This window comes from Leptonychotes weddellii, chromosome 9 (genome assembly GCF_054177405.1).
Source record: "Leptonychotes weddellii isolate Sample4059 chromosome 9, ASM5417740v2, whole genome shotgun sequence".
NCBI classification, from domain to species: domain Eukaryota; kingdom Metazoa; phylum Chordata; class Mammalia; order Carnivora; family Phocidae; genus Leptonychotes; species Leptonychotes weddellii.
Genome location: NC_138377.1, coordinates 123,048,023 through 123,075,109, shown reverse-complemented (window position 1 = coordinate 123,075,109; position 27,087 = coordinate 123,048,023). Strand labels below are relative to the sequence as shown.

At 56.0% G+C, this 27,087-nt stretch overlaps 2 protein-coding genes across 10 annotated transcripts in view; both read left to right on the top strand.

Annotated features, from left to right (window-relative positions):
* Nucleotides 1-15,759, top strand: part of AP3B2 (adaptor related protein complex 3 subunit beta 2) — a 30,493-nt gene extending 14,734 nt beyond the window's left edge. For both annotated transcript variants that reach the window (XM_081831753.1, XM_081831752.1), the window contains exons 9-26: nt 363-417; nt 745-816; nt 2,061-2,123; nt 2,461-2,593; nt 2,840-2,949; nt 3,591-3,767; nt 7,511-7,697; nt 8,967-9,085; nt 9,496-9,604; nt 9,905-10,022; nt 10,400-10,583; nt 10,735-10,795; nt 11,105-11,211; nt 11,415-11,643; nt 12,040-12,124; nt 12,345-12,442; nt 15,061-15,199; nt 15,304-15,759. In XM_081831753.1, the coding sequence (XP_081687879.1) occupies nt 363-417; nt 745-816; nt 2,061-2,123; nt 2,461-2,593; nt 2,840-2,949; nt 3,591-3,767; nt 7,511-7,697; nt 8,967-9,085; nt 9,496-9,604; nt 9,905-10,022; nt 10,400-10,583; nt 10,735-10,795; nt 11,105-11,211; nt 11,415-11,643; nt 12,040-12,124; nt 12,345-12,442; nt 15,061-15,199; nt 15,304-15,454 (2,197 nt within the window). In that variant the 3' untranslated portion in view covers nt 15,455-15,759. The remainder of the gene's footprint in view (nt 1-362; nt 418-744; nt 817-2,060; nt 2,124-2,460; nt 2,594-2,839; nt 2,950-3,590; nt 3,768-7,510; nt 7,698-8,966; nt 9,086-9,495; nt 9,605-9,904; nt 10,023-10,399; nt 10,584-10,734; nt 10,796-11,104; nt 11,212-11,414; nt 11,644-12,039; nt 12,125-12,344; nt 12,443-15,060; nt 15,200-15,303) is intronic.
* A 7,620-nt stretch (nt 15,760-23,379) lies between these two features.
* Nucleotides 23,380-27,087, top strand: part of CPEB1 (cytoplasmic polyadenylation element binding protein 1) — a 95,154-nt gene continuing 91,446 nt past the window's right edge. For 3 of the 8 annotated variants that reach the window (XM_081831741.1, XM_081831742.1, XM_081831740.1), the window contains exon 1: nt 24,124-24,371. In XM_081831741.1, the coding sequence (XP_081687867.1) occupies nt 24,234-24,371 (138 nt within the window). In that variant the 5' untranslated portion in view covers nt 24,124-24,233. Of the gene's footprint in view, nt 23,467-23,854; nt 23,915-24,112; nt 24,372-24,588; nt 24,687-27,087 lie in introns of those variants that run through there. The other 5 variants (XM_081831750.1, XM_081831744.1, XM_081831749.1 and 2 more) reach the window with 5 other exon arrangements.

The following is a 27,087-nucleotide window of genomic DNA, read 5'->3' as shown; positions in this document are numbered from 1 at the left end:
GCCCGCACGGGTGCTGAGCCGCCCCGCCCACACGGGGGGCATTCCCCCGCCCCGCCCCGACTGGGGGCGGGCTCCCCGTCCCGCCCGCAGGGGGCTGCCTGCCCCGCCCACACGGGGGGCTGACCTGCTTCCACCCGCGCTGCCCACTTCGGGAGGTGGGCAGGCCCTCCCAGCTTTTCTCCGACCTCGGGGGCACACATCCTGCCCCACACCTCCCCCCCAACGCCGTACTGACCCCATTCTTGCCTTCCCCCGACTGGTGCCCTCCCCTCCCTCCTATTTGGCCCACCTCCCTTCCCTCCACTCGCTGCCCCTTGCCCGGGGGGAGGGGCCCAGGTACCTCTGACCTGTCCTCTCCGTAGTGAGGTGCAGTACGTGGTGCTCCAGAACGTGGCCACCATGTCCATCAAGCGCCGGGTGAGCACGTCCTGCGCTCGCAGTCGGAGGAGCGGCCCCCGTGGGTGTGGGCGGCCCCGGGGAAAGGCAGGACGGGGAATGCCTTAGCTGTGCAGAGCGTGGCAAGGGGGACCCCAAGCGCAGGAGGAGGAGCAGGGCCTGGATCCTGAGGGCCGAGGAGGGAGGAAAACCCGGTGAACAAAGACGCGGTCAGATCTGAGAGGGAGGCGGGAGGACAGTGCTGCGGCAGGATCCTGCGCCTGGCGTCAGGAGAGCTGGGGCCGCTCTGGAAACGAGGCAGGTCTAGGGCTGCGATGGAGCTCCCTGGGGCTGCCTCCCTCCTGCCAGGGTATGTTCGAGCCCTACCTGAAGAGCTTCTACATCAGATCCACCGACCCGACCCAGATCAAGATCCTGAAGGTGAGTGATGGACAGACGTGCAGGCCGCCCTTCCGCCTCACCCCCACCCCCACCGACCCTCAGATATCCACAGTGGCCACCGTGGCTCAGGAAGCCGGGCCAGTGAGAGTGGGAAGGGAACTGCCCTTGGCCTATCACCTGTTGGACATCTGCCGCTTTTCACATGTAAAGTAACCCGACTTTCATAATAAACTCAGGAAGCGCACATTATCTCCATTTTATAAAAATGTAGACCCAAGTCCCTAGCCCAGAGTCAGTCCTGCTGACTCCGGAATTCCTCCTTTGCCCCCACTGTGGTCTCCTGTCTTCCACTCACAATGTTCTTTTCCCCATACATCTACTCCCTCAGGCTTTCACGCAAATATACACCCACAGAAGAAGTGTCAGGAGCCCCTACCCACATTCCATTCTGCTCTGCCTCCTCATTACTGAGTAATTTCATTCAGCAGCGGTTAATCCTGACTCTCTGAACATCTACTATGTATCAGTCACAGCTAGATCTAGGGGTACGAGAGATGGCAAACTCAATCAGACACCTTGCCCTTTGGAGCTTACAGTTTAGTGGGATGAGGAGGAGACACTGAGGAGCTAATCACAAAACAAATGTAAAAACCCACTTGAGAAATAAGGTAAGAAAGAGAAGTGCAGAGGGCTGTCAGAGCATAGAGTAGGAGGCCCTGATCTAGTCGGGTACCAGGGAAGCTTTTCTCCAGGAGGTGAGGCTTGAGCTGAGGCCTGAGAAATGAAGGTGAATTGTCTAGGCAAATGCAGGAACAGGAATGGCAGGAACTGCTTCACACAGAAGAAACAGTATATGCAAAGGCCCTGAGGCAGGAAGAGGTCTGACGAAAGGCCAATATGACTGGGGCATGGAAGGCAAGGGGGAGAGCAGTGTGAGAACAGAGGTAGATGGGGGTCGGCTCATATGGGGATTTATAGACCACGGTAAGGATGTTGCTCTTTATCCTAATAGCAATAGGAGGCTTTGTTTTCAGTGGAGGTGGAGAGGTGACATGCTCATGCTGTCCATAAGCACACTCTGTCAGGGAATCCACTTAAGAGGCAAACTGGTCCTCCTGCATTTTGGACAAGCTTCACAATCTGTCATTTTCTTCATCAGTTTAAGGGTGACGCAGGGCTGTGCGTAGGATCGTTTTCCGGTCTGTGCAGTGTGTTTGGAATGAGGGGTTATGAGAGCACAGAAAGCCCACTGGCCACCCTGCCCATTTTCTGCCTCCCTGCAGCTGGAAGTGTTGACCAACCTGGCCAACGAGACCAACATCCCTACTGTCCTGCGGGAATTCCAGGTACGGGCCAGGGCCCAGCTCCCAGGAGAGGGACCCAAGAGAGTTGCCCTGCAGCACCCTGTGCTCAGTGACAATCATCCTGATGGGCCCCCCTTCTCTTAAGAGCCGGAAGCAGAGAAACGGTTGTCTTTGACCCCCTCCCAGGGCCTTTTGCTGGCTTTGGGCCAGGGAATCACTGCATGATGGGTAAGGGTGTCATTCCCTCTCCCAGAGTTTAGTCTGGCATGACGAGTCATTGAATGAGGGGAGACAGCCTTCCCGGAAGGTGACCCCCAAGCCTGCAGAATCACGGAGGGTCAGTGCCAGCAGGGGGTCACTCTGTTGTGGTGTCCCACAGACCTACATCCGCAGCATGGACAAGGACTTTGTAGCCGCCACGATCCAGGCCATCGGACGCTGTGCAACTAACATAGGCCGAGTCCGTGACACCTGCCTCAACGGCCTGGTGCAGCTGCTTTCCAACCGTGACGGTCAGTGTTTGTCTGCGTGTGCAGCTTTGATGAGCAGAGCGCGTCCGCCTGTCTGTCCGGGCACAACGCACGTTCGTTGGTCCATCCCCCTTAGTTAGCGTCTAAGTGTTGCTACGTCTCTGAGGGCCACTGGAGAAGTGTGGGGGGCTGTGGAAGAGAGCCGAGGGTCTGGGGGTACTGCAGGCGTGGGCGCCCCCTGCGCATGGCCGCCTGACCGCCCCGGGGCCACCTGCTCATTCCCCACAGAGCTTGTGGTGGCAGAGTCCGTGGTTGTCATCAAGAAGCTGCTGCAGATGCAGCCCGCGCAGCACGGAGAGATCATCAAACACCTGGCGAAGCTCACAGACAACATCCAGGTGAGGGAGTAAGCCCGCTCTCCCTCCCGTCCCAGCAGCCTCCCCGTGATTTTAAAACCCTGTAATTAAACATTCTAGCCTTAATAAAATCAACTTCCGTACCTTCCATACTGGCTCTGAAAGGTCTGCTAGTGGAAGGCGGGGGGGGGGGGGGCGGACCGGTGACCCTTATGTGTTGCCCAAGGTTCGCTTTCCCCTTGAGGGTCCCTCGCTGAGCTCCAGGGTCTGTACCACCACTCATGTGTTCTCTGAAGCTCTGGCCGAGCCTGGCCGATTGACAAACCTCGTGTTTTTTATTGCACTGCTAAGTTGAAACATTCAAATAAGGCATTCCTTGAAGATTCAGGAAGAATAACGTGGAAGTAGAATGCTAGAAAATCAGTCTTGTAAACCAAACCAGGACTGACTTTGGGGCTTGAAGGTTCTGCCCATGCTAGCGAACCCCTAGGGCAGAAGGGAGACGCTGCCCAGGAAATGCTCACCTTTTAATCTCTCTCCCACCAACCCCCTGGCCCATTTCCAGAGAACCCCACAGTTCATGGGCCAGCACAGATGGGAGGAATGCCATTTCCCTGGCAGGCCACATGCCCACCCACATGTCCACATGTACCACGGTCCTGACCCCTCTCGCACACCCGCAGGTGCCCATGGCCCGAGCCAGCATCCTGTGGCTCATCGGCGAGTACTGTGAGCATGTCCCCAAGATTGCACCTGACGTCCTGAGGAAAATGGCCAAGTCCTTCACAGCAGAGGAGGACATTGTCAAGCTGCAGGTCATCAATCTGGCAGCCAAGCTCTACCTGACCAACTCTAAGCAGGTGAGGATTGAGAGACGCCCCCTGACACGTGCTAGGCCCCGGGATTGGTGCAGGCAGTAAGCTGTGGGCCCTCACCAGGCGGGTGTGGTCTCCAGCATCTCTTTCTGAAGAGAGAGTTCAGGACAAGTGTCTAGTGTATCTCGGTAACTGGTGTCCCCCAGTGTCCACAGCTACTCTGAGGACCCAAGGGCCGGTAGGGGTGGTGGCCGAGGTTGGAGGTTCTCCTGTGGGGCTGTGACCTCCAGTCTGCCTGTGTGAGTGTCCCTACCTGCTGCCTTTGGGACAATAGGGCCGTAAAGAACCACAGCGGAGTAGGACTGAGGGAGGGGCCCGTGATGACGGGCACTGGGGGAGGGGACGTGTATCCTAGGATATGAGGTCTGTCCTTCCTCCCAAAGCTTAGTGGTGTTTGGCCAGTCTGTGCCAGGGATTATGAGGGCAAATCTCTGCTCGGTCTGAGATGGTACTGGAGTCCATTGTCATTCTCAAGGTTAAAGGTTATGAGATATACCATAGCCGAGGGCGTGGCTCAACGAGGCTGGAATATCAGGATATTGTTAAGTGTCCAGCAACCCCTGAGAGGGTCCCAGGAGATTCTCCTAAGAATGAGGTGTAACGTGCAGTTTTCAAGGTGTTGGAGAGGCCAAGCACTAGGACACTTCCCACACTTACTGCCCCTCTCAGTTAGGTGAGGTAGGGGACCAAATCCTGCCTGCTGCCTGTGGTTGTAAATAAAGTTTTATCGGGACACAACCATGTTCATTCATTTGTTTATAGTATATGGATGATTTTGTGCTACAATAGCAGAGTTGACTAGTTGTGAGAGCCCATATGGTCCACAGAGCCTACAATAGTTAATTTCTGCCCCTTCTAGAAAAAGTTTGGCGAGCTATAGAGCCGAGTATCTGGGCGGGCAGCTGGGGTCAGCAGCATGGCTACACCCTGGAGGTGGTGACGTCCCTGCCCGCCTGCAGGTGGCCTCCTTGCCATCCCATCCAGTCTTCGGATGGAGCACTGTGTTTCTTCAGTGGCTCCCTTGATCCCTGGTGGCTCTGGTGGGCCCCCGGGACTTAAGGTGGGGAGGCAGGGCCGTCAGGGACTGGGACACTCGTCAGGAGGTGGAACAGGCAGCAGTCCCGCATGGGAGCCAGGAGGGACGGGGTCTGTGAGTGTCAGCGTGGTGGGAGAAGCAGGCTGGAAAGAGAAGTTAGAGCGCTCACTGAACTAATATTTGTGTGCCTCCTTTGTTCAGAGGGGAGGAAAGAACAGGTGGGAGGAACATTTGAAAAGATGAAGCCATGTGGGTGGGGAGCCACCCAGATGGGCTGAGGACCCAGCGGGACTCCTGAGCCCCTGGATGGTGATGTGTGATGTCAGGTCGTTGTCATAAGCCCGGGTGTGTCCCCAGTTCCTTGGGACGGTAGGACTGAGACCCTGGCTTCTTGCTGGCTGTCAGCTGGGGACTGCCCTCAGTTCGAGAGACCACCCTCAGTTCCTCGCCAAGGGGGTCTCCCAACACAGATGCTTATTTCTTCAAAGCCACCAGGAAAAAAGTCTCTAGAGCAAGCCTTACATAATGAAATTCAATCACAGGATTATGTTACAGCCCCATCACCTTTGCCGTAGTCTGTTGGTCAGAAGCGAGTTTCAGGTCTTGCCCACACTGACAGAAAGAGGATTACATAAAGGCATGAGCACCAGGAGGCAAGGATTGTGGGGGAGGACCTTCAAATCTGTGTGCCACACAGATCTAGAGCCTATTTTTATACGTGAGGTCAGGATGTATTTTGTTTTCGCTTTTTGAAGAGCCAGTGTCCCAGTGTGATTTAACAGGTGGCTGCAAGGTAGTGGGTATGTTGACATGGGTTCGTGAAAAGGAGTCCATGTTCCCCACGTAAAAGTCCCCCCTGGAAGCTGGAGCCCACTGGTCCGTGGGAGCCTTGTTCCGTTCTTGGTGCACTGAAGCAGGTCTCTTAGGCCCTCTTGAGCTGCCCGTAAATCCTGCCCATCCTGGCTGAGTGAGGTGAGGGTCTTGGTGGTACAGACTGGATGCTAGGATTTCTGGTGAATGGGTCCTTGGGATGGAGAAGCGTAAGGAATTGTTATAAGCAAATCCTGCAGTGACAAGGAGGGTGAACCAGCCCCTTCCTATACTGGCTGTTGATATGCAGTTAAGGCTGTGGACAGATGGATTCAAATCCTTAACACTTCTTTCCAGAACTAGTCAAGGACTTGGGGGAGGGAGAGAGTCTGATCAGCCAGCTGGGAGGTCTGTAGAAGGGAATCAGCAGCATCTTGGCAATGGACCATGTTGATAAGGGCATCCACCAGCCATGACCAGTCAAATGATGTCTGGCCCAGGGAGGGGAAGGTCTGTGATGAAGTCCACTGCAAGGTGTCCTGGGGCTTATGGCGCTGAGAGTACTTATCTGTGATGGCAACAAGGTTGTAGGCACTGCTACTGCTGGAAGGAACTGAGCTGAAGGCGAGTCCACCAACGTCCCTGTGGGCTGTGTCATGGGTACGAGAGAGTCACAGCGGCTCTCTAGCTTCGCCACGGCAGCAGCTCTGATTCTCGGCCAGCATCTGGGGCTCTGCCCCTCACGGACATCTTCCTGACGCTCCCACTGGGTTACCTGAGTCAGCCATGTCCTCGGCTGGATGTCCATAAACCGCAGGAGGACCAGGTTGGGTTCCGGACTCCCTCCGCTGGTTCCTGCTGCCCCGGGCACTCTGGCTGTGGGGACATGAGATCTGTGTACTTGGTGATTCTGACTGTCTTGCTCATAAGAGGTGGAGACCTGAGTGGGGGCAGCCGCCTTATGTCAGCGGGAGGTGGTGCGGGGGAGCTGGTGGGTGGCCGGCTCTGGCGGGCCCAGGCCTAGAAGCAGCGCTGACTGACCCCTTAACCTGAGAGAAGTCACTTCTGACTCCGCTTCTCCTCTGGAAGTGGGGGCAGTAGCCCCTACCTCGCAGAGGGGCTGTGACGTTACATGAGATCGTGTGAAGCACCTTACACAGCACACGGTGCTAGAAGGCCTCCGTGAATGACGTCTGCTGTCCGTCATGCTATGAACGCAGGGCAGAGTAGGCCAGGATCAAAGCAGAAATCAAGATTTTGGGTCCTGGGATGTGGCTGCTTCCATTGTAGACAATGGACCCCACAAGACTCCAGCAAACCCATAGGCAGCTGCAGTTTGCTCTGATCTCATTAGAACCTTCTAGGGGAGGTCATGGCCTCTGAGACTCTGGGCTGCTCAGAATGTACCATGTGAGTCAACGGGGCATGAGGACAGCCCCTGCCAAGGGGATCCCCCTGTCCTTCCCCCTCTTCTGCTGTGTACTTTTCCTCTGTGTGGTGGACGCTGGGAACTGTGAGATTTCCAGTAGGATGTTCCAGACCTCCACTCAGCCTGGCACCCCACAGTAAAGAGGCTGGCCAGGCCTGGAGTAGGTGGGGTAGGAGCCGGGCCTGGGACAGGGGGGACAGTGGGGACCCCAGCCTGAGGAAGAATGGAGCCCACCGCCCAGAGGGAGGAGATTCCAAAAGGGCGACCTCTCCTGCGGGGCACGGCTGTTGTCGGAGCTGGGGTCAGGAGCAGGGCCAGGGACGTGAGGGGAAACGCAGAGTGGTACAACAACAGTGAGGGAGGGAGTTGGTGGATGCAGCTGGCTGGCAGGTGTCCGCTTACAGAATCTGCTACAGGCCCCCGCGCCCCATGTCCCCACCTCTCGTCCCCTAGACTAAGCTGCTGACCCAGTATGTGCTGAGTCTGGCCAAGTACGACCAGAACTATGATATCCGTGACCGAGCACGCTTCACCCGGCAGCTGATTGTCCCATCAGAGCAGGGGGGTGCCCTCAGCCGCCATGCCAAGAAGCTCTTCCTGGCACCCAAACCAGCCCCCGTCTTGGAGTCATCCTTCAAAGGTGGGAGCTGAAATCAAGGGTGACCCCCCGGGGGTGGGGGAGGAATTAGCCAGGACCCCAGCCCCAGACCATGCCCCTGAGGTCCCAGTCTTAGCCAGACATCAGGACTACTTCTGGAGAAATGCCGCCCCCCACCCCCAGCCCACCCCTTCTGCCCGTCCTGCAGCACCTGGGGCTTACTCACCCGCTCACCCACAACCAGCACCAGCATCCTCTTGCCTGAGCCCCCGCCCTCCCAGCCAGCATGGGCTCCTGGCTCCTCTCCTGTCCCGCTCCCCCGTCCACCTCCCTCCCTAGCCGCCACTTTATATCAAGATTTAAATACCAAGGGCCCAGGAAGGCAGGAAATCAAATAGCGTTCAGAGGAGAGGTGTATGTTTGTAAGGGTCTTGAGAAAGAAGTTTCCAGCACTTGGGGCTGTCACTGGAGCTCAGCCCAGATGCTGGGCCCTCAGCCTTGCCTCTGTCCTTGGGCTTGTCTCCTGTGACCGGGGCCTGGAGAGAGGCCGGGAGGGGAGGGTCCTCCAGCTGGCTCTCTGGACCTCAGAACCTACACAGGAGGGGAGCCTCCTTCACAAAGCTCGGTTTTCCTGGGTGTCTTTCTGTTCTACTTTTTCTCTTCCCTGGACCTCAGGAATAGGGAGATTCTGAGGGATGGGACAGATTTGAAAATCTCCCAGGAAGGAGGAAGTCCCTTTCTCCTCCCTGAAACCATCCCCACTCTGTGTTACCCTCCGATACCACAGGCTAGACCTCTGGTCCTGACTCCTTCCCACTCCCATTCAGACTGCACACCCCTCTCCATGGGGTCCAGAGCCTGACCAGGCATGTCTCCCCCACTTGACCCAGCCTGGTCAGCCTCTTCCTCACAGTTGCTATTCTCATACCAACCAGGCCTCCTTCCCAAGCCTGGCCGAGGCACACAGCCCCATTGCCCAGGAAGAGAAGCCGCACTCACAGGTCTGCCTCCCCTTCAGGCAGAACCAAGCAGAAGGGCCAGCAGCATCTCTGGGCCTCGAGCCCCCACTCCGCGGTCCCACCTGCCCCCATCCCTCAGCCCGTGCTCTAGTCAGGCCAGACCACCTTGTCTTCCGGCACATGGCCCTGAGGGTGCCTTCAGGGTGGAAGAACCCTAACAGGACACGGCCGCTGCCTTCATCTGCCTAGATGGGGGGGATCCCAGCCAGAGTCTCCACCCCGTCTGGGAGATAACTCTCCCAGGGCATTTCCTAACACCTCCTCCTGGCCTGACCTCTAATCCTGCCCCCAGACCGGGACCACTTCCAACTGGGCTCACTGTCCCACCTCCTCAATGCCAAGGCCACAGGCTACCAGGAGCTCCCAGACTGGCCAGAGGAAGCTCCAGACCCATCTGTGCGAAACGTGGAGGTCAGCAGGGGTGAAGGGTTGAGCTGTGTTTGGGGGTGGTGGGGGGCAGATAGCAGAGAGCCTGGGCAGTGCTGGCCCAGCCCTCCTGACACCCTCCCCACATGCAGGAAGAAGATCTCTCCCTTATCGAGACCCACGTGGGCCTGCTGGGCGAATACGCGGAGGTCCCCCTGCCCGTGTGCCGTGCTCTCTCCCCCCACCCCGTGCTCCCCCTCCCCTTCCCCTTGTGTGCTGCACCCTGCTTCTTCTTTGGTTAGCAGTGCTCCCTGCGTCAACAGCATCCCCTCCCCCCATTATTCTCTCTTGGAGACTGGACCAAATAGGGCAGGGTGCAGGGTAGAAGCCTCGTGCTTTCCTTCCTCCGCCTCAACCATGATTCGATGCTCCTCTTGCCCCACCCCCATTTCCAGGTACCTGAATGGACCAAGTGCTCAAATCGAGAGAAAAGGAAGGAGAAGGAGAAACCCTTCTACTCGGACTCTGAGGGGGAGTCAGGCCCCACAGAGTCTGCAGACAGTGGTGAGGAGATCAGCAGAGCTGGGGACTCTGTGCCCCTGCTCACATGTGTTTCACATGGTTTCACGTGTGCACGGGGTTGCTCACCTGCTTGTGTGGACCTGTATGTGTGGGGGTGGGCCCGAGGGATTGCACGTCCCATACGAGTCCATCTGTGTCCTGGTTGCCGGGGGGCATCTGGGGCCGGGGGCAGCTCAAGGGGGTGCAGCTTCAGTGCTGAGTCAAGGCGGGATCCCAGGGCACCTGCTCTGGACCCAAGGAGGTCTGCACACAGGGAGGGGCCCTGAAACCGTTCCTCCATAGACCCCGGGTCCGAGAGCACCTCGGACAGTAAGAGCAGCGACCAGAGTGGCTCCGAGGAGTCCAGCAGTGAGTCTGAGAGTGAAGACCAGGAGGAGGAGAAAGGGAGGAGCAGTGAGAGGTAAGAGGGGAGCCAGCCAGGTGGCTGGTGGGGTTCAGGGGTCTCCTCTGGAAAAGAAGGGGGAATGTTCAGCCTTAGCCCCTCTCCTAAGAGCCCCCACGCTTCCTCCTGATCTGGTGGGGCCTGCAGACCCCCAGGGCACTCCCATGATGGCTGCTTTGGCTGGCTGCAGGGGGCCTCTGCTGGGCCTGCCCCCTCATGGGGGCAGCGTGGAGAAGCAGTCTGGGGCCAGGGGCCCAGGCATAGGGGCCCACGTGCGGGCTCCTCTGGCTTGGACCCCCTCTCCCCCCTCCCACTTTCCTGGGCTTCTGCTCTTCTGTGAGGCAAGGAGATGTGTCCAGGCTGGGCCTGAGCCCCATTTGCCCCCTCTCCTCCAGTGAACAGAGTGAGGAGGAAGGTGGGAAGAGGAAGATGAAGAAGAGGAAGAAGGTGGCCAAGGGACAAGGAGACAGTTCATCCTCAGATGAGGGCAGTGGTTCCAGCAGTAGCTCATCAGAGTCTGAGAGGACATCAGAGACAGAGGGGGAGCAGGTGGAACCTGCTTCTTGGAGGAAAAAAACAGTGAGAGCCTTGGGGCAGGAGGGGGGCGCTGGGCTCATGGGCCAGGCCCAGTCATCTCCCCACCATCTAGAATAGACCATGGTGTCACCTACCCAACCCAGAACAGGCCAGGTGCTCTCCTTCCGCACCTGCATCCCATTTTCTCTTTCAGCTTCCCAGTGGCAAAAGTGCCCCGGTAGCCAAGGAGATCTCCCTGCTTGACCTAGAGGACTGTGAGTTTGGGGTAGAAGTCACCGGGGGAAGGAGACCTCGGGAGGGTGTAAGAAAGTCCATGGGCGCTCTGGATTAGGTTCCCCAGGACTCCGGGTAGGAGGAGCAGACAACACACTTCTGGGTTGAGAGGGTAGCAGGACAACCTCCCCAGGTGTGGGGTTGGGATCAAGGAGCAAAACCCGCCGGCCTTGTGCTTCGCTGTCCGTGGTGCTGAACTGTGTGCTCCCTGAGCCCTGGGCTCCCTGCTCAACCCAATCCAACTCCACGTTGCGCCTCCGTCATCAGAGCCTTCCTCATCTACTCCACAGTCACCCCGCCCAGTGTCCAGCCTGTGTCTCCCTCCACGATTGTGTCCACCAGTCTGGCTACTGACCTGGAGGGCCTGACCCTCACAGACTCCCCACTGGTGCCCTCGGTAAGTGGGATGCAGGACTGCTGGGTCAGGGGCACATCTCTGTGGTGCGTCCTATAGTGTGGATCTGAGTGTGTGTGTGGGGGGGTGTGATGTAGGGGATAGCGTTGAGTCCCCATTGCTCGATGACCCTAGGTGAGGACAAGGCGGGGACAGGCTCTCTCCTTGTTCATTTCCATACTGGCCCTCCTCCTCCTCCCCTCCAGCTGCTGAGTCCAGCATCAGGTGTTGGGAGGCAGGAACTGTTACACCGTGCAGCTGGCGAGGGGCTGGCTGTGGACTACACCTTCAGCCGCCAGCCTTTCCCGGGGGACGCCCACATGGTATCTGTGCACATCCACTTCTCCAACAGCTCTGATACCCCCATCAAGGGCCTGCACGTGGGCACCCCCAAACTTCCCGCCGGCATCAGCATCCAGGAATTCCCTGAAATCGGTATGGAGGGCCTTGGACATGGTGGAGAAGGAGGCTCGTGGGCAGAGTCAGTCTTTCTGTGGCTGCTGATGCCCCCTCTGTGCTGGGCCAGGCTGTGTGGGTACAGAGAGGGCATCTGATATCATGCCCTGGTAGACAAGATGGACTAGGAAACAAGCAAGTCCGTGTCAGGGCAGAAGGTGCTTGAGGCCTTGGTGATTTCAGGACGGACTTAAATGGGGTAAGGGACAGGGGGAGGAGGGTACTTAGATTTAAGGAGAAAACCAGGAACCATCTCCAAAGGCCCAGAAAGCCAGGAATGCATGGAGGGGTGGTCAGCTCTGGCAGTGGTGGGTTCCAGACCTATCGGGTGATGGTGTCCCCCACTCTCCCCCTCTCCCTGCCTCATCCCCACAGAGTCGCTGGCACCTGGAGAATCTGTCACTGCTGTAATGGGCATCAATTTCTGTGACTCAACCCAGGCGGCCAACTTCCAGCTGTGGTGTGTATCCAACTCATGGTGGGGTGGAGGGGGGGTGGGGGGCCTGGGGAGAAGAGGGAGCAGAATGGCAGGGATACATCATGAGCTGCTGGGTTCGGAAGCCATCCCAGGCCCTCAGATCTTCTCTCTTGCACTCTTGTTGCCTCCAGGCAAAGTGGGAGGTGAGGGGCAAGATGCTGGCCTCATTTCCTCTCCCTCTGTCTCCTCCCACCCTTCCCAGTACCCAAACCCGGCAGTTCTATGTCTCCATCCAGCCACCTGTTGGGGAGCTGATGGCTCCTGTGTTCATGAGCGAGAATGAGTTCAAGAAGGAACAGGGTGAGTGCTCCCTGGGGTCGACAGGGAGGGGGCTCAGCACCATCCGCTGGGGCTCAGGCAGCTCACAGTGCCATCATGCTGGAGGAGCCTCGCCATCTTCAGACAGAGGGAGGCCTCGTAGCTTGTGCCTCCAGCAGAGGCTTCACAGAGGGTGGGACACTTCAGTGAGGCTTTGGAGAGAGTGGGACTCAGCCAGGCAGAAAATTCTAGGCCAGCATTCCAGCTTGGGGAAATATCATGAGTACATGTGGGTGAAAGTTTCCAGCAAGATAGAGGAGTTTGGTTTGGAGCTCAGGAGTCCGCAGCACAGAGGGGTAGTCAGAACAAAGCTGAAAATGAGATGTCTGGGCTAGTTTCTGGAAGCCTTGATTGCTGTGCTAAAGGATTTCAATCCCAGAATTTGAGAGCTGGAAGGGGACGCCAAAGTTATCCGGTCCGCCAACACTGTGAGGGAGATTAGCACCGCAGACCTCATTTTCCTAGCAGCGGAGGGGTCCGTGAAGGTGTCTGAGGAAGGGGCCAGGTTCAGACCTCAGCTTCAGCAAGGGGAATCCGCAGCACCCGCAGCTAAGACTGCACTGGGAGAGCCTGCAGCAGGCAAGGAGGCAGGACAGCTTAGGTGGGAGAAGCATGGGGCTTCATGAGTCCTGGCTCGAAATTCTGACCCCACCCCTCACTTGGTGTGTGACCTTGGCCTAAATCCTGTGACTATGTATAAGGCCACTGCAGTAGATCTGGTGAGAGATGGTGAGGACTGGGATGAGCGCCTCAGCAAAGGCATTGCAGGGCTGGGGCGGGTCATGGTGCTGAGAAGGGGGCAGCCGGGGGCCGCTTGCTGCCCTGAGGAGGAGGAGAGAGAGGTGTACGAGGATGGCAGGGTGGCAGGGAGAATGGCAGTGCCCTTACCTAGACCGTGAGTCGGCAGTCTTTTCCTGTAATGGGCCAGAAAACAGATGTTTTAGGCTTTGTGGGCCGTGTTGTCTCTGCGACAATTGAATACGTCACAGATAAACGTGTAAATGAATGAGTGCGGTTATGTTCCAATAAAATTCTATTTACGGACACTGAAATTGGAATTTCATGTGATTTTCATATGTCATGAAATATTAATCTTTTGATTTTTCCCCCCCGACACTTAAAAAATATAAAATGTGTTGAGGGCCATATAGCTGGTAGGCTGGATTTGGCTTGCAGCCCATAATTTGCCGAACCCCTGGTGCGGAAGAAGGAGGAATGGGCTAAGCAGGGGAGGAGGGAAGATCATGGTTGGTTTCAGATCAGCTGATTGTGAGGTGCATGTGGGAAGTTCAGGAGGAGTACTTCAGTAAGCAACTGCAGATGCGGGTCTGTGCCCCGGAAACACCTCTAGGCTGGAGTCATGAGCACAGAGGTGAGAGCTGGAGCTGTGAATGAGTCAGATGCTCTTGGGAGAGAGACGAGTGGGAAGGTGAGGCCAGGGAGCGTCCTTGAGGAAAACCCACGGAGAAAGAGGGGAGGGATAAGAGAAAGAGCAGAATGAGAGGCGGAAGGAGACCCCGGGGAGAAGAGAGGGCAGAAGACTGCCCTGGGGTGGGGTGGCTAGGCCAGCACGACCCAGACCTTCTGCTCCAGCAGGTGGGAGGTGGCTGCCCACGTCAGAGAGCAGGTCATTGCAAAGGGGGGACAGAGGCCAATTGCAGTGGTTGGGAGGAGACTGGGGCTTGAGGCAGTGGACCCTGGGGAGGGAGACACGGCAGTAGCATGATAGGACTTTTTAAGGACTTGGAGACTTGGCCATGGGGAGAGTAAAGGTAGAGGAGCAAGGAAATGTCACTCATCAGGAAGGAAGGGGATGAGGGCAGCAGGAGAGGGAGGCCTGTTCTCAAAAGGAGAAGAATGGGGGAAGCAGCAGGGGAAGGATGGAGGGGCTGCAGGGAGGGTGGCAGGAGGGCAGACGGAGGATGTTACACGGCTGGCCCCGAGTGTGAGAGTGGAGAGGAGAGCTCAGGCCTGCAGAGTGAGGGGTTTGGGATGCTGTGAATGTCTGGGGGGCTTCAGGAGCCCTGGCCAGGTTCAGAGCTCAGGCCGCAGGTGAAACGAGAGATCCACCTCTGAGAGCCTCACGTGTCTGCTGCACTCTGGCCTGTCTGGTGAGGACCAGTGCCCTGACCAGGAGTGTAAGAGCCACCAGGGATGTGTTTGTGAGGACTCAGCTTCCAGGAGCTGGGAGGGATTTGAACTTGGGTTGGAGGGCCAGCCAGGAAAGACCAGAGCGTGTGGGGGCTGGGGTGGAGGACACCGCTTTGAGCTGACTGGCCACCATGTCCACTGGTCCCTCCCTCCCAAGGGGCGGTAGCCCAGAAGTCTGACAGTGGAGAAGGGCCAGATCCGTCTTTGGTCAACAGCGTGGATAGAGCTCCGGGGGGGGGGGGGTAGGGTGGGGAGGCTGGCTTCCTGAAGAAGGGTGTAGTCCAGGACAGAAGTAGCCCCTCCTTAAGCCCGAGAGATTCAGACCCGCTCTTAGCATGAGACCTGTCCAGCCTGAGGGGACCTTGGTGGAGGATGCTCCGTGGACAGACTCAGGTGCCAGCCTCTAGACCCAACATGGCCTCTGCCCTCATCGTGACCTCTGCCCCCAGGAAAGCTGACAGGCATGAGCGAGGTCACAGAGAAGCTCACGCTGCCAGACACCTGTCGGAGTGACCACGTTGTGGTGCAGAAAGTGACTACCATTGCCAACCTGGGTCGTGTCCCTTGTGGGGCATCTGATGAGTACAGGTATCGGCCACCCGCAGAGGGGAAGAGATGGGCTCTGGGGAGGCCTGCTCTGCAGCAGGGTCCTGTGCCCCGAGGCTGAGCCCCTGCCTCTGCCCTCACCTCAGATTTGCAGGCAGGACGCTGACCAGCGGGAGCCTGGTCCTGCTGACCCTGGACGCCCGGCCCACGGGAGCTGCCCAGCTGACCATCAACAGCGAGAAGATGGTGATCGGCACCATGCTGGTGAAGGACGTGGTGCAGGCTCTGACCCAGTGATCCCCGGGGGCTGTGACCTCCTTGACCCCTGCTTGTCTCTCCTCCGTGGCATCTGGGCTGTTAGCCCGCTCCCCCCTCCCCCCGCCCTTTTCTCTCTCTTTTCTCTTTCTCTCTCTCCTAGCAGATTCCTCATGCCAGATAGCATCCGGGGGGGCCTGTTGCCCTCCGGTCATTACCAGGCTCCCCACACCCCGCCATGGGTTCCACAGTGACTGGTGCAGAGGTTGCTGGTGGCTCTGGCCCTGTCTTCCCAGCCTTCTGCAGCTATTTGTGTAGCAAAATCCCAATAAAATGCCTTCTCCCTACATGCTGGCTCAGCTTTCCTTCGTTTGGGGTTCTCTATGGGGGCAGGGGGGGGAGCTGCTCAGAGTGACCGTGTGACCCTTGTGAATGATCATTGCTGACTTTCTAGGGAAGGCTGTGACTCACTCGTAGGTGACTCTGGTTGGATGCGAAGGTGACCCTCCCCGAGTCTCCAGGCCTGTCTGTGGAAGAGCCACGTGGGCAGGGATGGGGAGGCCACCCTGAAGAGCTCCCTGGTCCTTGTTATGAGGCTCTGCAAAAGCAAGGCCTCTTCAGTCACTATCAGTCCCCCTGATTTCCCTCATGGGCCTTCAGGAAAGACCCTAATGTGGGGGACTCCCCAGCATAGGTGTGAGGTTCAGAATATGTTGTCAGTGGAGCCCCCGGCTGGCTGGGGAGATGCCCCAACCAGCCATCGTGGAGGGGGGAGAACAGGAGAGGCAGAACAGTGCTCTCAGACAGCCCTGCCTCAACTCAGCTGGGGATTTTACTACCCTGCAAACTGCGGTCAGTGTCTGCAGTGGGGCCAGGGATCCTGCATTTCCCACAAAGTCCCAGTGGCAAGATGCTGGTGCTCTGTGGACGCACTTGAGCAGCGCAGGGGGAGGGCCTCTGCAGCTGGGACAAGCCTTCCGGACGTGGCAGTGAGCGTCAGGGCCCTCCCTGATGCCCTTCCCCATGAGGAAAGAGGCTGAGTGAGCAGTGGTTCCGTAAGGTGTAAAAAGTAACACGTTAGCATGTGTTCTACCAAAAAAAAAGAGAGAGAGAGAGAGTCTATGATCAACAAATCTAGGAATAATGGACTTAAATGAAACAAGTTTATTTCCCACAGGCCTTCTCAGAGCCTTCACTATGCCAATTTGCATTGTGACCTATCCTTGCCCCAAACTGGAACAGTGTTACCCAAACCTGGTTTTGACTTTAGGAACACTTTTCCCCCCAGAACATGTTGATCGCCTGGGTTACAAGGAACACCCTCAAATGATGGTGTGAGAGGTGATGCCTCAGCCTCCTATCCTCTGTGCCTGAGACTCCAGACCCTTGGCCGTACCTCTCCACAGCCCTGCTACTGAGGCATCCCTGAGCAGGTCTCCGCAGGGGGGAGAGAGTGTAGCAGGTGTGCCCTCCTCCCGGGGAAGGAGGACAAAGGCAGTGCCAGGGGACACCCCTACCTTCGTCTCTGGGGATGGGCTGGGCTCCGTGGCACCAGACAGCAGCTGGAGTCGCTGCTTCTTGGAGAGCCCTGGAGCCCCGCGGTCTCCCTGGGATCACTGTTTTTGTCACTGCAGGTTTGGCGATGGGACTGCTCGGCCAGTCAAGGGCAGACAGAGTGGTCAACTTGCTCTCACTCCCGTCTCTGAATCAGCACTGCCCGCAGCGTAAGAAGGTGAGAGCAGTTTTCCGAGGCACTGAACACAGACCATCAGAGAATGCTTGGCCAACCTGTACTTTGCAACAAAGGCCCCAGAACGGATTCTGTTGGAACCAGAAGTGCGTAAGGCATCTCCCCCAACCTCCCTCAAGTTGCTCACAGCCCAGATTCCCACAGCCCCTCATAAAGGGCACTGGGATCTCCAACCTGAGCGAGAATCCCACATGCTGGAACTTCGGTCCCGGCCCTGTGCTGCTTTCTCTGGAGCGTGTCCCAGGCTGTGGGCTTAGCAATTGCAAACCTCCCTGCCCCCCACTCATGCTCTCTCTCTCTCAGATAATAAGTAAGTAAGTAAATAAATAAATAAATAAAAATAAAATCTTTTAAAAAATAAGACTTTTAAAAATACTATTTAAAAAAGTATAATATTCGTATAGAAAATTGTACAAATCACAAGTATGCAACTTGGTGAGTTTTCATAGCATGAACCACCCACGTAAACAAGAAATTGAATGTGACGACTCACTGCTCTTGCTTCCTTCCAGTTTGAGGCAGGGTTTTACTTTGCTCAGAGATCATGGAGCTCTGAAACCATCTGACACCCGACTCCAATTGGTAGTGGGATCTGTGTCTGGCGATGGGGACACGGTGGGATGTGCTGCTGTCTGGGGCCATTAGGGCATCAGCAACCCCTGCAGCAGAGGCGGGGTGCGTGGAAAGAAGCAGGATTGTCTTCTTGTTTTAACTGAGGGAGAATGTGAGGGAGCAGCTCTGGGGAAGAAGGAACTCTTGAGGGCCTGGGCAAGGTGACCTTGATCTAGGCTTTTATGGGCCAGAACCCCAGCATCTGCACCTGCGGAAGGAAGGCAGGGAGAGGTGGGGTTGGGAGAGGGGGTCTCCCTAGGACGGGGCAAGACTGAGACCCAGGATCCCGACAAGAGTAGCTGCATTCTCTCAAGTAAATTCCGAAACATGTCAGTTTCCTTCACTGGAAACAAAAGGCCATGGCCTCCTGAGTTCTCGTGCTGAGGCTCCAGGCATCTCTAACCCATTTACCAGCATCTCAGGACAATCAGCCCTCAGCTTTGACTGTGATCAGTGTAGCAGCTGACCTCCAGGACGCACACAGGGATCCCTGCTTCTTCCCATTTGCTCCATTGGGTGGCCCCCTCCTACGGTTCATCAGGCTTGATGGGCGTGAACAATGGAATATTGCAGAAGTGACAGGATGTGCTTTCTGAGATGTTATAAAAGTCACTGTACCTCCACCCCAGTCTCTCTCTTTCTCCATCTGGTCATTTGCTCTGGAGAGGGCTGGGTGCCACGTCTTGAGCTAAAGCCAGCAGCCCTATGGAGAGATCCATGGGACAAAGAACTGAGGCTTTGCCAGGAGCCACTCGAGTGAGCTAAGAAGAAGATCTGCAGCTCCAGGCAGAGCTTCCAATGACTGCAGTTCTGGTCCACAGCCCATCTGCAACCTCAGGAGGGATCCCAAGCCGGAGCCACCCAGCAAAGTCATTCTCGGATTCCTGACTCGCAGAGATTGTGTGAGACGATACGTGTTGCTGTTTCGAGCTATTTAGTTTGCGGTTAGCTTTACAGCAACAAATTAATACAATCCAGCTCCAGACCCAACTCCTAGGGCGGTGGGAGAAAGTCCTCAGAGGGGGCCTGGGCGCCAGGCTCTGGCCTTGCAAGCACTTGGCTCCCACATTCAGTGGCAAGCGGTGTTCGGGAGCAGGCTCGCGCTGGCTCGGAGCACCGACCGCCCACCACCCACCGCCGTGCTTCCAGGAATTCTGTGGGCCAGGCAGAGTCACACTGGTAGTTGGCAATCAGCTGTAGTGGGAGGATTTATGCCACAGAAATTGGTGAATACTGCAGATCACTCCCCTTCCCACAGCTCATTGTCAGACATCTGCCGGCACACCACTGCCTTTAGTGATCTCCCTCCCTTATTTCTTTAAAAAACTGTGATAAAGAATATCACATAACCACGACTAGTGTGCTGATTCCCAGGCTTAAGGATTAAAACACTTAATCGATTCAGGCAATACCTTTTGTAGTCATTTCACAAGCTCTTCCTGCCTCACCTGAAGTAAATCACTATTCGGAATTTTCCATTGATCAATGCCATGCATCTTTTTTTTTTGTACTTTTACCAAACATGGATATGTCCCTAAACAATGTATAATTTGGTACTTTGTGATAGCAGTGTATTGCATGTTTTAAATTTTTATATAAATGACATCATTAAGTATGTCTTCTCCTACCTCCTGCTTTTTTCAGTCAATATTATTTCTGAGTCATCTATGTTGATACAATTTGGCTTTATTTCACTTACTTTTACTTATATATAGTATCCATTGTATGACTATACCACAATTTATTAATGCACTCTCCTGCTGGTGGATATTTAAGGTTGTTATTTTATTTTTGCAATTGTGGATAATACAGCTATTGGCATTTTTACTCAGGCCTCCTTTAACATATGCAAAAGTTTCTCTAACATGTTACCCTAAAAGTAGAATTGCTGGGTCATAGAATATAAACAACTGCAACTTAACAGCATCGCCAGAGTAGCTGCAGTTCCCATCAAGGATGTTCATAGTACCTTTGTTCACAAGAGTCCCCAAACTGGAAACAATTCAAATACCAATCAACAGGAGAATGGAGAAACAAATTCGGTACATCCACACAATGGAATACTACTTAACAAGAAAGAGGACTGAACTGTTGCCACATGCAACAACATGGGTGAGTTTCACAGATATATCGAATGAAAGAGGCCAAATGTTTCTATGAAGTTCTACAACACGCAGAATGAATGTCAGGAAATAGGTAAGAATAATAGTTAACTCAAGGAAGGAGGTATAAAGTGGGAAGAGGCATGATGGAATCCTATGGGGTTCTGGAAAGATTCTATGCCTTGATGTAGGTGACAGTTACCGGGGTATATATGTAAGTAAAAAATTATCAAGCTGAACACTTAAGATTTTTGCATTCCATACTCTATGTGTTATCCCTCAATTCAAAAAATGCAGAAAAGCAAAAAACTAAAATGGGCAAGCCGATTTATACCCTCATTGGCAGTGATCCTGCTATTGGATCTTTTTCATTTTGTCTGTGTGAGAGGTGTGAATCGTCTCTCCTATGGTTTCATTTGCATTTCCCTGGTTATTGCTGAGGGTACACATCTAGTGATATGTTTGTTGGCCATTTGGGTTTTCAGTTTCTGTCAATTGCCTGTTCCCATCTTTTGCCCATTTTTTTATAAGGTTGTCTCTTTTTCATCATTGGTTGTAGAAGTTCTTATGTATTCTGGAAACTAGTCCTTTATAGATCTCACATTGCAAATATCGTCTTCCAGTTTATGACTTTTTTCAAATTTTAAAAATCTTTTGTTAAATCGAAGTTTTAAATTTCAATTTGGCCAAATTTATCAATCTTCCTTTATGTCCTGTGCTTTTTGTTTCTGATTTACAAAATTCACCCGTCCTCTGAGGTAATAAAATATTTTAGTATTTTCTTCTAAAACACTTCCAAGTAATGCGTTTCACATTTATATCTTTAATGCACTTTAAATTTACATTTGTGTATGATGAAAGGTGGGGCTGATTCACATTTTTAAATCCCACTTTAAAAAACATTAAAAAAAAATCAACAACAACCCAAAAACAAAGAACATGGTTTCTCCTGCACAGAGCTTGGGAAAAGTCTAGCAGAGACTGTGTGCCTTCTTTACCCTGTAGTCTTGAGTTCCTAAGTGAATCCCCCTTCTGATCTTTTTCAACCACGAAAATTATTTCCTCCCCACATTGTCTTTTCTTTTTTCGGCTGCCTGCTGTGGAAGGCCTGAACACCTGAGCATATAAACGACTACAGGGTTCCTCCTGTTCTCCTAGTACGTGCATTTAAAACTTAGTCCAGCCAATTACCCTTACACTTAAAACCTGTATTGTAAATCTGGAGCTTGACTTTAGAGACGGTGCCAGGCATAGCTGGGCTCAAAGGCTGTTTGTTGACTCTGAGAATGGATAATGCTGCCTATTTGTTCCTGCTACTTCTGCCAGTGACCAGCTGTGGGGACTTGACCGAGTCATTTAATATCTCCACCTCTGCTGCTTTCCACACCATACCCTGTGGACTGTGGACACCTTCCAGTCAGAGGTACGGTTCTTCCTGTTCTATCTGCAGGCATGGCCAGGTGAGGTCAGGGAGCAAAAGGGCATGACCACACCTGAGGCCATGACTGTATTTTGACTCAGCCACTCCTTCCTTCATCATCTGCATTGAGCTCTGGGGTCAGTCTGAAGGCACTGCACACATAAGGGTGCTGGAAGTTCTGTTCTTATCTGGTTAAGGCTCCAAAACAAGAAGACTGTCTGGGTTTGAGTTCCCACTCTTCCATTTCTAGCTGGGAACCCTGGGCTTGGTACTTCGCTTTTTTTGAGCTTCAGTTTTCTCATCCAGCACAGGTAAAACACTCAGAACTGTGCCAAGCACGTAGTAAGTGCTCAATGAAGGTCAGCTATTACTACTGTGAGAGCAAGTTTAGGAAGAGGGATTTTAGGCAGCAGCAATTTCTGTTCCAAATCACCTGAAAGATGCCTTCGTTTTCTTATGGCTACAAGTTTTAAAATATGAAAGAGTGCCCAGATACCTACTCCCCTGGGCACTATTCCAGGTTTCAGAGTCTTATCTTGCTCAGCTTCGGATCAAAGAGGATGAAGGATGTACACAAGCTGGCAGCATGAGAGCTGCATGGGGCCCCTGGATATACTGGGCTTTGTTCTTTTAATTTGAATTAGTGACCAGATTTAAAATGAGGAAGATTTCACATTTAAAAAACCCAAGACAACCCAGGTTGTGTTCAAAGATCTGGCTGGGCTGCGGCCTCGTTTCGGCATGGTCTGTATCTGCTAATGGCCCTTTTCCACGCACCCGGGCCTTCTCCGTGCTCTCACCCTCACGTGGCTCCCGTGCTATCAGTATCCAGGTTGCACCCCCGAGAAGACAAGCAAGATACATCACCTCGGGGCGGCTGTCCTATGCTGTCTGTGGGCCAGAGTAAGCCTTGGGGGTGGGCTGCTCCCCAAGAAGGAAAGGCCCCAGGAAGGACCCCCTGAAGGAGGGTCCCAGTGAAGCTACACCATGAGGTATGGTTTTCTGGATGGCTGGAATAGGCCAGCAAGAGGAGGAGGGCAGATGGCTAGGCAGGAAGAGGGTAGAATAGTTGGTGGGTAGGAGGTGCCAGGACCCCCTTTTGCCCAGTCCCTGAAGCCATCACCCTCTCTGCCCATGACCCCAGCAACCCAAGGAAGCTCCGTGCATGAGGACATACCTGTGAATGGAGAGTGGCCAACTTTCATTATCACTTTGAGTCCTCCTGTGGACTTCTACTCCCATCTGTTCTTACCCTGGCCACCTTCTCCTATTAATCCTCCTGAAACAGTAGGTTAGATCACTGACTTCCTCTCCTTCCACAGAAACCTGCCCACTCCCGCCTTAGCCATTAGATCCAGGCCAGCCTCACCAGCCTGCCAGGAAGGCAGCAGTCCTGTTTTCCCAACTGCCAGGACGAGCCTTGTGCATAATAAATGCATTATAAGTAGCGTTATGATGATGAGCTAACACATGTAAAACACTTAGTAATGCTCTGCAAACGCTGGTCTCTCTCCTTCTCGCTCCAGTCCCTTGCCTCTACTAAGTCTCCAGTAACATCTTATGAGACCTGATACTGCCATTCTCCTGTTTACAATTCTTAATAGTTCCTGCTGTCTGCAATATAAAGGCCCTTCACAAATTGGGCCCAGGCTTCCCTCCTGTGGTATCAGCACACATTATCCTCCTCCTGCTCAGATTGAGCCGCTCTGTTCAATCCTCCCTCCCGGCCTTTGCTTGGTCTGCCGCCTGGAATGCCATCCCCGCCTCTGCGCTTGCCTGGGGCTTCCGGTCCGCTCCTGCACCAGCCAGCCCAGGTCGCCTTTCCTGACAACAGCCCGGACCACGGCGGCCTTTCTTGTCCCGTGGCCCCCGCCCTGTCCCTTGTCCCTGAAGCTTCCTATTACAGTGCGGCAGGAGCGTCGGAAGCGGTTTCCCCAGGAAACTGCGGTCCAAAGAGGACCCCTGGTGTCTTTGGAACTTTCCGAATCCCCCGACGCGTCCCCCTTTCCAGCATACGGAGCAGCCGATCTAGGAGTCCCGGGGGCAGGGGCAGGGGCTAGGGCACCAGCGTGCAGGGCTGGATCCCGCCCTGGAGGGGTCCTTGGAAGAACAGGAGCATGGACACGGGGCTCTACTGACAAAGCACCTCGCCGCCGCGTCGCAGGGGCTTGTAAGTCGCGCCCTAGGCGTACGGGACGGGGAAAGTGAGGTCCCGAGGAGATAAGTGACTTGAACAGGGTCACTAGGTGAGCAGCACGCTCGGGCGTGGGCCTCTGGCCTCCCAGGCGCTGGCTGCGGCCGCCCCCGTCCCGGAGCCCGGCTCCGGGTGGGCGGCCGAGCCCTCGGCCCGGCCTGCCGGGAGGGGCGGGGCGGGCGGGGGCGGGGGCGGGGGCCCGGGCGGGGCCGACACAGGTGCTTCGCATCCGGCCCGGGGGGGCGGGGGGGGAGGGCGGCCGCTCCGCGGGGGCTTTATAAGCGGCCAGGGGCGCAGCGCTGTGCGCGGCTCGCTGCAAAAATAGTGCCCACGTGTCTGCGCGTCCCTCCCCGCGCCGGCCCGCCGCCCGCCGGCCGTCCCGCCCGTCCCGCAGGGCCACGCCGCCCCCATGGCGTTCCCGCTGGTAAGAGCCGCCTGCCGCCCGCCGGGGCGGGGCGGGGCTGGGCGGGGCGCGGTCCCGGCCGCGGCAGCTAACGGTCCGCGCGCAGCCTCGGCCGGCTCGGCGGTCCCCTCCTTCCCGCTCCCCTCCCCGTGAGCGCGAGTCCCGGGCGGGGCGCGGGTCACGTGCCCGCGGGCGTGGGGCCTCGTGGAGGGGCGTGTGGCGAGGGGGGCAGGGAGCCTCCTCGTGACTCAGGGCCTTTGGGCTTAAAGGCGCCGCGGCCCTCCGGGGGCGGCCGGTGGGGCCTCCAGGCTGCGCTGCGGACTCCGGTGGCCTCGAGTGTATGTCCAGACGGGAGCCCACGGGTCGGAGGGGCGCCTCGGCGCCAGGAATACTTCCTTCTCCCGCAGCCGTCGCACGTGAGACCCGAAGCCGCCGGCGCAGGGAGCTCACGCGCTTCGCAGCGCCCCCCGCGAGTCTAGTTCGTATCCAGTGGGCGGCGGGGGTGGGTGGCCCGGGTGGGGCGGGGCTGCGGGCGGCGGAGACCCCCGCGGCGGGGCTAAGTTGCCTGGAGAGCGCCACGACGGCGGCGGGCGCGGCTCCTTTAAGGCGGAGGGATCAGGCCCCTCGTGCGGGGCCGTGCTTGCCCGGCCCGGGCGGTCACATGGCTTCACACGTTCGACTGCTGGAGCCGCGTTCTGGGGGCGGGGTCGGCTAGGTAGGGTCGCACGCGGGTGGGTGCTCGGCACGTGCGCCGGGGCTTCGCGCGGGGGAGGCCTGAGGCAGCGGCTCTGAGGTGGGTCCTGCGGGCCGTGGCGGGCGGACGTGCAGACGTGGGGGCTGCGCAGCCGTGGAGGGAGGGGAGACCGCACCTGCCTTTGCTTTCCTGACCCCGCCGCCTGGCGAGAGGACAGTCGTGCATGTGGCCCTGGCTTTGTCATTCTCTCGTCAGTCCAGCTCCTGGCCAGGTGCACCAACTTGGGAGGAAGGGGTGCGGCCTCTGCTCCGGCCTCAGGTTTGGCGGAGCTGCAGCTGGGGGGCAGCTGGCCAGAAAGGCCTGGGCCAGTCCTGAGCCCCGCTGGGGTGGTGGGCACCCTGACCAAGGACAGGGCACTCACCTTTGGCTGCGTCCCTCGGGTCGCTCCCTGGAGCGGGTGCCGTCTGTCGTTCAGTTGGCCCTGACTTTGGAGCCGCGTCGCAGGGGGTCCCCCGGGCCAGGCCAGAGGCCTCGTGAGGGGCCCAGGGCTGCCCAGGGCCCTGCGGGAGGCCGAGCACGCCTGGCGCTGGCGGCTGGCCAGGTGCACCTTGCAGGCCTCGGCCCTCCGCACGTGCCTTCAGCAGCATTGCAATCGTGAAGGAGGCCCGGAGCACCGCAGCCTCCGTGACAGCGCTGAGAAGCCAGGGGGGCGCTTCTGGAAGCCCAGCGGGGGCCCGTCCCCTCCCCCACGCGCACCCCCTTCCACCCCACAGCCTCGGCGCTCAGCGCCGCATTTCTCTGGCAACTGCCTCTGGTCTCCCTGGCTACCGCTCCGCCGCCTCACTCCCTGTTCTGGCACCTGAGTAAACTGCTGCTCTGCGTCATCTGTCGGGGCGAGGGGCGAGTGGGCCAGTTGGCTCTCTGGGAGGCACAGGTGTGCCGCCTACCTCGCATCTGCGCTCCCCCCCCCCAGGTGACCGAGCGTGCCAGCTGGAAGTGCGGCTGGTGAGAGTAGTTTGCACCCTCAGGCTCCGTTTGATCCTGGGGACGCACGCTGGGTTAAAAATAAGAGTAAATCCAAACAGGCAGCACAAAACCCTGGAAACCTCGGGTTGGTGATTGTTTCCCTGCTTGGTTGGTTTTTGTCGTAGGTGGGAGAAGAGTGAAGGAAGGTCTGCTTCTGGAGCTCAGGGGAGCTCTGGCCTGCGGGGAGCCCCTCGGCATAGTAATGCCGAGGGGCTCACCCCTGGTCTTCTGTGGTTCCTGGTGGAGCTGGCTTTGAGCTGCCCTGTGTTCCCAGAGCACGTTGCTGTAGAGTTTGGTGTTTGTCACAGTGATTGAATTGAAACTTGAGTGGCCTGGCCATGCACGTTCAGTTTGTAGGACTAGGATTGGAAGTTGGCCACCCTGTATGTAAGTCAGTCACGGTAATATAAAAATGCTTGCCTTCCCCCCTCCCAGGGCTTCTCTGCACAGCCAGAGCTGGTGCAGGTGGTCGACGACCACGGAAACATTTGCAGTTGGGGTTGGGCCGTAGGCACCTGATACAGGGTGGGTCTTCTACCGTGGTACACCTCCCGTGGCAGTGATCTTGAGGCAGAAAGCAGAGGAAGATGGTGAAAGTAGGAAGAGTCCAGGCTTCACACCAGGCTGGTTAGCAAGTAAGCTCGTGATACTAGCTGTCTCAGTAAGTATTTTCGTGAGTCATCAAGTTATTTATTTTGTTTTTAATCCTTAAAACTGGTTGTGTGCTCAGATCCCTGCAGGGAACTGAGGTGACATAAATGAGGGAAGCAGGGAGAGAAGAGTAGTGCCTACTGAGCTATAGAGTTTGTGTCTATAGGGAGCAGCAAGGAGCTGGTTGTTGCCACACCAAAATGTGGGCCCGGAGTTGATGGATCTTTGACTTTTTTCCTAGGTAAGCTACCAGTCTCGGTTATAAATGTAGCACTTAAAAAATTATGAACGGTTTAAGGATCAAAGGTAACATGACTCTGAAGATGAGAGTCCAGCTGAGGGCTAGTTTGGGATCTCAGTCTTCAAATCATCCTTTTAGATTTTCCCCCTATTTTGCAAATGAGACCAGGCTCAGAAATCAAGTTACGAGGCTGTTAAGCGATGAAACCCATTGTGAACCTAGGTCTTTCCGGTGCCATAGCTCAAGGTATGATATTGCGTGTGTTCTGGTAGGTCAGAGGGGTCAAGGAGTTATTGGTGATGTACATTGTCTAGGAATTGCGATGCTTTATGGGCTGGTCCCATTTATAGGCACAGTAAACCTTAACTGCACTGGAGGGAATCTCTGGTTGTTGTGGAAGTCAGTGTGGGTCTTCTGAGCGTTAGTGCAGCAGTGTTGATGTCAGGAGGAATGTGCTGTGTCTATCATTCCTCGATGTGTGTCAGAGCAGTTAGCTGATCCTGAGAGCCAGAGGTCTGGAGAAATCAGGCTCCTCCCACTGGGGGGGTGACCCTCCCAACTCTGCACAGAAGCCTTTCCTTT